The following is an 8,432-nucleotide window of genomic DNA, read 5'->3' as shown; positions in this document are numbered from 1 at the left end:
GCTTTGTTCGATACAACTGGATTTTTAGTACAGGAAATTGGTGGCGTTTTCGGTATCTTGGTTATATGGGTGGTTATATGGGTATGCACAGTTATAGAAACTGCATTGGTTTGTTTAATTTTCATCAGAATATTGCATCGATATTGGATTGCGCATTCAAAAGTTATAAGCTTCCAAAGTCGCTGGCTACACGGGTAGCCCGGTTACCTGGAATATGATGTTTTTTGGTTGCCAGTGTTAGGGTTAAGCATAATCTGTAGCGCTTGCGTTGGATCCAATCGCTCGGCTAGAGTTTGTCGCTTTGGAACGACACACCTGCCCGTTTGAATTCAAGTACTGAAATAGCTGCTATACACAATCCAACACTTTGACAGCTGGATGTCTTGGAACTTATCAATGCGCTGTTTGTGTGTTTGTTATGGAGATTTTGAACCTACACCGTCCCGATCGGCGTATCGGAAATCGGCATATGAAAAGAAGATCACCGCGCAACATACTCATAGGTAATCTAAACCAAGCATGAGCCGTCCGCGAAGAAAATGCGCGAGGTATTCGTCCCCGCCCAAATTGCACATCAATGATCTGCCACAAGAGGTAAGTAAAGGTCAGACTTTCCACTCAAATCACGATGATTTTACTCCTCCATTTCACTTTCCAGATAATGTACACCATTTTTGACTATCTCTGCATTTATTCGCTAAGAGATGTCTCACTTACCTGCCGCTACTGGGAGCGTCTGATTTCCGAATACGGCGCTACACGATTTACCCTGCGCATTGGTGAGTGGTCAGATGAAGATACGTGGTATGCCGATTGCAGCGCCCGTGTAAAGGTACACTTAACAGAAGCAGCCAAAATGCTCGATTGCACCAAGCGCCGCTACAGCAAGGTCAATATTGATCTGCTGGGAAAACCGTTTGAAACGCATCAAATGAATCTCGTGCTCAGCAAGCTACTAGTGCCGTCCTGGCTCGAGCAATTGGTCGTACTAAGGGTTGGATTGGGGAAAAAATTGCAGATGTTCGCCGTGAAGATATCGAAGGCGGTGGTAAAGATGGGATGCCTGCAGGAGCTACACTTGGTTCATCCAGCTAATGGCTCCAAATGTTTGCATTCATTTAAAGAGCTAAAGGTTGTTAATCGTTCACTGCACAAGCTGGTGCTGCATGTAAGTCTACCTGAGGTCATCGACTGTCCCAATCTTCGCGTGTTGGATATTGTTTCTTCACTGGATGTGGAGACCATCGTTGGTAAGCAGTACATAGAGCACGGAGGCGAAGAACCGTACTGGAAGCTAAAACAGTTGGAGGAGCTCATGATTTGGCATCCTGATGATGATGATGATGATGATGATAGGATGATCTTTTCATCACGTCTTTTAGAGCAAGCTACTAGTATCGATGCTATCGAAAAGATCGAATTTTACCGGCATTTGAAGCAGCTTAAGAAACTGTACTACCACGCTAGCATCGTGTCGAGTGAGGTGCTGCAGGCCATCTGCGAATCATGCGTTCAGCTGAAGGATCTGCATTTGATGTACTTGGCTAGTATCGGTCCGAATCCGTTGCGCCACCTATCGAACCTGAACATGCTGCAACAGTTGAGCATATGCTGCAGTGCCGATATTCTATCGTTCACAGGCGTTCGCTTGCCCCGGCTGGAGAGGCTTCTGTTGTACGACATGAAAATCGATTGGCCATCGTTGGCGGAGCTGACGTCGATCAAGTGGCTAAAGATCACACCCGATCCATCGAAGGTCGATCAAATATGTGATCTTCTCGCAGGACAGCTCAGCAGTCAGCTAAACTTTTTGTGGCTCGCTATGGACTACGTGGATGTTTACGCCTGCCTGCCCAAGCTGTCTGCTCTGAAAACGCTTGTGGTGGAAAATGTTAATCAGCAATTTTCGAAATATCTGCCTAGCTTGCCTCAGCTGACACGGTTGGTTATTTTTCCAGGATACATGTCAAAAATGACCTTGCCGCTTCGGCTTCCCAAACGGATGGTTAAATTGGAACTCATGGAGCTCGGTTTTTATGAAATATTTATACGTGATATTAGCAAATGCATGATGGAGGGTGATTATGCACGTCTGAGCCTACACTTCCGTGAGCAGAGGTCCATTTTACTCAAATATTCCTATAGAAATGTAAGTTCCTTAAGGTAAAGAAAACAAAAACTTGCTTTTGTTGATTTGTTTTACTTTGCCATCATACGTCACAACGTTTATCGCACTAACGTTGGCAATTAAAATTATTTCCATTTTTTTTTCTTGTGGGAGGTGGCTACTTGTCTGTTTTGATAGATTTTGGAATTAATACAGATCTTATTGTGGAAGGATTAATCTGTCATCTAAAATAGGATTAAAGGAGTTCAGGGCACATGCACATCCACTCTTGATGAACTATAGGAATGAATAAATGATTTATTATAAACTTTTTCTAATTCAAGGCTTTCTACCTCATCGTTTTCTTGGATAATCGAACATCCCTTCCTCAACCTTGAATTAGTAAACCTTATTAGTAAATTAGTTACTTATTTATAACGTTAGTAAAGTATTTTCCAGAAGTGAGTTTAATTAAAACATTCGCATTTTGACCTTATAATTTTTTCTTCAATTTCGCCGTTTACGTACTCTTTACGGTCGTAGGGATTTTCCTTTCGGCAGAACTGTACCTAACACTAGAATCTTCTGGTGCATGTTTAGAATGTATCCCTGCATTGTCAAGTGGCCGGTTGATATTGGTAACGAGTCTGTGTTTTAGGTTTGATTTTTTTTTGATCGTACATGTCAAGAAGAGCCAGATGGACTCACTGGATGCGTGACATATTCCCTGACCTATGCTGTTTATCGCGCCGATGCACGTCGCCAGGGCACTTGAAAAGGGTAACAAGCGTTTTGAGTGGTTTGCTCATTTTAAATATGAAAATACTATCCGTTAAGTTTGAAAAAGTGATCGTCGTGGTGATCGCTCGTAAGGAGAAATTGAATTAAATAAAATTCATAAAATAAAGGTGTCGCGTTTGCAACATGAAGATATGGTCCGAAAGAATGAAGAAACAAAATCGCAATCGTCTTCCAAATCAGAATCGACTCCGGAATCGGATACGCATTCGAGAATGAGAATAGGCGTTAGGGCCGTATGCAGCTACGATTGTATTGATAACCGGCTAGGTTTCAAATGCACTGGTAAACGATCTATTCTCACCAAAATTTTGGAACTGTTACCACTTCTGAAACTTTTTATTATTCCTGCAATTTTAGAATATGGGTCGGTTAAGAACAATAAAACTACGGAAAAACATTCAAACAAAAACATTCAAAAAAACATTCCGGTCGATTTCGGACGATTCCTGACGATTCTGACGATTCTTGATAATTTCGACGATTCCGGCTCTTTCCGACTTCGAATGATTGAATCCCTTCGGAACTGGTTCCAAAATTTGATGGAAGACGTCTGAACTAGTGATGGGTAAAGTTAGCAAAAATCCGGAGTCGACTCCGATCCGACACCGATAAATTCGGAATCGGAACCGATAAATCTAGCAAATTGTTGAACAATGCCGTTCACATTAGAAACAGACCTGGAAAACAGTGTTTTTTACTTTATAAAATGCTTGTATGGTAAAAAGTTGACGCAACATAAAAGGATAGCAATATAAAGATTAATAAAATGCAGCAAATAGCCAGTGACGATTCGTAGTTTTCATTGTTTTAGTATGGAAATTTAATTTATCATTCGTTTAAGGTCACTCTTATTATGAACCGTTTTAATTCAATACCCTTATTTGATTGCTTGTGGTATAGTTCGTGGTTGGCATCATTTCCTCAAATAATCATGCCACAGTCTGCAACAACCATCCAACATGGTTCTGATCAACAACTCGGCAGCTAAAGGTGTGAATGTGCCAAACGATGGTTTTATTAGATCATTCGTCATATTCACTATAAATATTTACTGCAAGCTTGCGACTGTTTCGGCACACCGGCATCGCCCGCGGGAAGCTGCCCTACATTCAATTGGGTAAGTATTTTGACATTTGAACCCGCCTTTCACGGTCCTCCTTTGGGGCGATGATAAATTAGACGCTCCTCCACCTCCACCTTCTAATGGCGCGGTAGGTCCCGGCCGCCACCAAACCTTGCGAGCTGCACAATTTAGCGCGCGAGACATAATTCCCGACCCGAACGGTGGTGGTGGTGATTGATGAAAGGGCCTTTCTCCTGTGATGGGAAAGTCGGCAGAGGGAGAAAGGAACGCAGGACGATGCGCAGCAAGGGGTAGCCAATGTATGCTAAAGCGCAAGAAATAAAGGACCATCCCTGTTGAGTTGGACCGTTTCAGCCTGCGGTGGCGGTGGCTGGGGGTTATGCAGTTGTTGTGTTGCTCCGTTGGAGTTTGCTCCTGATTTTACACGACCTGGCGACCACAGAATACGCGGTTGGTATTGTGGATAGGGGATAGGAATCTTTTGTGGGTAGGTACAATTTTTGGCCGCAAACATATCGGTAGCAGCACGGCTACGGGCTGCCGGTGGAATGCGTGGCCAGTGTAAATTGCGATGATGTAATTTGCACCACGCTCGGGCGACTAATTTATGAACCCCCGTGAAAGTACCGAAGGGGCGCTTGCCGCACGCGGTGAGATTCGAAAGGAACGCTAAGGAGAGCAAAGGTTGCGCAGCATATAATGAAAGTAATTGAATGTTGACACGTATACTGTCATAATCGGAATGGGCGTTAAATAATAAACTTTTTGCTGTTGTTGCGACCAATCATTGAAAAGAATTTAAACAGAATGCTCGAGCGAGGAGCAGCGAGTATGGGAGAGTATTGTGGAGGGCTGATTATCCAGTTCAGTTGTACTTAATAAGCCTAAGAAGTCTGATTGGAACGAAATTGTTTTCACTGGAAAGAATAAGAAGAAGAAGAGGAAGAAGAAGAAGAAGAAGAAGAAGAAATAGAAAAAGAAGAAGAATAAGAAGTATTTCTGTTGTACTAATAAAACTATTGCTGAGTAAACAGTACTAAACCAATCATAAATAATAATTGATGGATTTATATGAGACTCATTTTTAAGAATTTTGTTATTAGTAAAGTGCTTGAGACAAGGCCAACAAAGTAACACCAAACATTTAGATTTACGGTCTAAAATAGTTCCAACAGTTAGCAATAATAAACAAACAACAGAAGAGAAATAATAAACAAACTGTCTCATAAGAGACAAAACAGAAACAGAAAAATTAAAACAGAAATAGCCAATAGGAGAAACAAAAAAAACTACTAGAAATGACGGAGAACGAAACAAACTATTAATTGAAAAGTAAGAAAGAGTAAAAAATAGTAAAAAAAAAAAACAAATACAATACAAAAGGTCGGTGAGAAAAAGGTAAAAAACTAACAGAAAAGACAAACAGTGCCAAGCTTTATAGTAAGATTACATTTTTGATTTAAAGAGGCGAATGAGGCCAAATGATTTAGAGTCTCTGTAAAAAGAGTAGAACATTGGCCGAAAATACAAGATTATGGGTATCATACCGTGCAAGGCAGGATGGGCAGAGTTGGACAGCACATCGCGGAGCAAACCAAATGACCAAACATGTGTGAACATGAGCTAGTCAACATTTCTTTTAATAAAACAAAAAAAAACATAAAAAATATAAGAAAAGAAATAAGTAATTTAAGAAAGACCAAACTAGATAAATCAATGACTACGTAAATTGTGAAACAATAAGAAAGCGAAAAACAGATGAATTAAATCAATTTAAAAAATAAATAAATAAACGTACAACTCAATCAATAAATATACATTCAAAAAAGAATAAGTTAATAGTATCAATCAAAAAATTAATAAGTTTTTGAATATGTTAATAAACAAATAAAAAATATAAAAATTAATAAATAATTAATTCAATCAATTTAATTAATCAATTAATAAATAAATAAAGATGAACCTGATCCTATGAGAAGACTTTGCAGAAATAGCTAATAACCATAAGAATGAATACAAAAACGAGTGAAAGCACTTTCACTCTTTCCGGTTCCTCTAACTTTTCGGTGTCACCTTATCAACCCGTGGAATGAATTTGTTCCGTGTCTTATTATCTACTTCGCCTTCAGTCATCCACCCCTACGTTTCGTTCCTGCTATTCCAGTGCCCAGAAAGGAGGTTCCCATTTGGTTATCAAACTCCCCTCCACCAGCGTACGTTCTTTCACTTGCAGGCGCAAGTCGCGATATGCTTGAAACTGGGCGAGATTTATTGACCAAAGCTAATGAACGCATCACGACCGAAATGCAGACATCATTACCTTCGCTTCTAGCGGCCAGCCAGCGGACAGGGTGTGTAAAGGGTGTAATTAAGGCATTTCTTTTCTCAAACTACACGCTCCGGACACCAATTGGAGGCTTATGGAGCCAATTCGGGGCGTGGGGTAATTAATTAAACCTCATCCAATAGGCCCGACGGGTGCTTTGAAGAGATTGAATTATTTCCCCGGTCAATTAAGGGCTGGCACGTTTAGATCCGGCCCTAGGTCCCAGTGGCGGATTGTACCGAGTCGAAACATCTTGTTCACGCCAGCAGCCTGAGTTGCACAACTTCGGAACCTCGAAGGGAGAAGAAACAACATTGAATGAGCGTTTTGAAGGCAAACATAATGCATTCAATGGCGATGTGGAATATAAATCTTTGGGATACGGCAATGCTGCGAGATCGATTTTGATCAAAACCGACGTAGCAAACGGATTGGCCGCATGTATTGATTCGATCCGATTCCCACACGCTCCGATTCACACATTCTTATGATGCAATAAAGTGTGTCAGCTTTCCCAGGGTGACACCGTGCAATGTGAAGGGCTCTAGCGCACGCATTCACTCCCATTTCTCCCACGTCGCGTCCTTTTATGGCGTTTCACCTTCCGCGGTGCCAAGACTACGGCCAAGCTAGGGGAAAGTGGGGTGGGCTTAAATAAACCGCCATCGCTCGTTAATTCCGACTCGCTCGCAGATCCCAAGCAGTTCAGATCGGGCCAGATAGATTATGCTTCTGCTGGTATGGAAATGTTCAACCAGCGTGTTCTTGCTTCGCGCGTTATAAGACGCCGTGCGCAATACACTTGCAGCATGCGCGTTCTGCCGCATCAGGCCCTGGCCGGTGACGTTGGTGTGATCTAACATGCTGTTAAAGGGACTCATCCAAAGACAAATTGCTCTTAATTCGTTTCGTTGTTCAATTTAATAAAAAACAGCCCCTTCTCTGTAAAACAATAGCCTCTTCCCAAACAATGCCCTCACGGTGCGCAATGAGCCAAACCGTTTACGCGCGGCGTAACGCGGCGTAACGCGCTCTACGTTTTTGACCACCACGTGCGCTTTCAAACCGCCAATGATATCTTGCGAACCACGCTAGTGTTTGCTCCAAAAAGGACACCCCTGGTGGCATAGCTGCACGCTATCGACACCAGCACATGGCCCACAAAAGCATTCGGGTGTGTGTGTGTGTGTGTCACGGTGGCGTAATACACGAACGGTAAAGTGCAGTTTTCTTCTCTGCGGTGGCAAGGGCTAACTGTCTCTGCTCTAAATACGAATTTTTCAAACCACCACCTATACTACCCCGCAACTGGATTGTTTTGTGTGTGCGCGCGCATGCACTTTTACGCGCGCGAGCATGACATAAACGCGACACAGCGTGGCGGGTGCAGCTCGGATTGGAGAATAGTTGTAAACAGAACATAATCAAGAGAAATGGAAGGAATGAAGAGGGCATAGGCACACAAACACACACAGTCCTCCGGCTCGCTAGAAAGTGATTATTATCGAACACGGCTCGGGGTATCTGTGTCACGATAAATGATCTCCACCCTCCAACCCACCAGGCCACTGTTGTGCACCCGATTGCGATGGAATTGAAGTGCAGCAGCGTGCACTTTTAATGTATGCAAGTAATTGAGCCGTGCAATGCAATGCACAAGGAGAAGGAAGGTACGCCACAGCGTTAGATAATGCTTTCCTCCCTAATGGTACAGAAAAATTGTCATCGATCGGTGGGATGGAAATTCTGTCGGCATGCGCGTTGTCCGGCTGATTAGGTAGTGGGGAGTGGGGAGGGCTTTGTACCTCCTTTTTTTGTTTCGTTGATACACTGCCACACCGCTTGTTGTATGGTAATAATTTATGCGCAAAGTAAAAAGGTAATAAAGAATGTTAAATAATCAATCACAGCTGCCGACCATGCGCTGCCACCGCTGATCGTGTTGATCAATTTGCAGAGATTTGTGTATGTGGGGTAGGGGGCCGGAGGAGGGAGGGGAACTTAACAAAATGCAGTGCTGTTTGGGAATTTGCCGTTTTGCATGGTCGACTGTGTGCACCTAACTTGACCATATAGATGTGATATATTAAGTTTTGGCGATTAACTATTGCATG

At 42.5% G+C, this 8,432-nt stretch overlaps 1 protein-coding gene across 1 annotated transcript; it reads left to right on the top strand.

Annotated features, from left to right (window-relative positions):
- The first annotated feature begins 384 nt into the window (after positions 1-384).
- Positions 385-2,445, top strand: LOC133393014 (uncharacterized). Its single transcript, XM_061655868.1, has 2 exons — positions 385-594; positions 659-2,445. The coding sequence occupies exons 1-2, from the start codon at positions 520-522 to the stop codon at positions 2,165-2,167; spliced, it is 1,584 nt and encodes a 527-aa protein (XP_061511852.1). The 5' UTR covers positions 385-519; the 3' UTR covers positions 2,168-2,445.
- Positions 2,446-8,432: the final 5,987 nt, after the last annotated feature.

Source organism: Anopheles gambiae, chromosome 3, assembly GCF_943734735.2.
Source record: "Anopheles gambiae chromosome 3, idAnoGambNW_F1_1, whole genome shotgun sequence".
NCBI lineage: Eukaryota > Metazoa > Arthropoda > Insecta > Diptera > Culicidae > Anopheles > Anopheles gambiae.
This window is presented reverse-complemented; position numbering and strand designations above follow the sequence as displayed.

What these genes read in the sequence shown, in the direction of transcription:
- LOC133393014 (XM_061655868.1), top strand. Translation starts at nt 520, where the DNA reads ATGAGCCGTCCGCGAAGAAAATGCGCGAGGTATTCGTCCCCGCCCAAA. An exon ending in TCAATGATCTGCCACAAGAG is followed by an intron (nt 595 to 658) that starts GTAAGTAAAGGT and finishes TTCACTTTCCAG; the next exon opens with ATAATGTACACCATTTTTGA.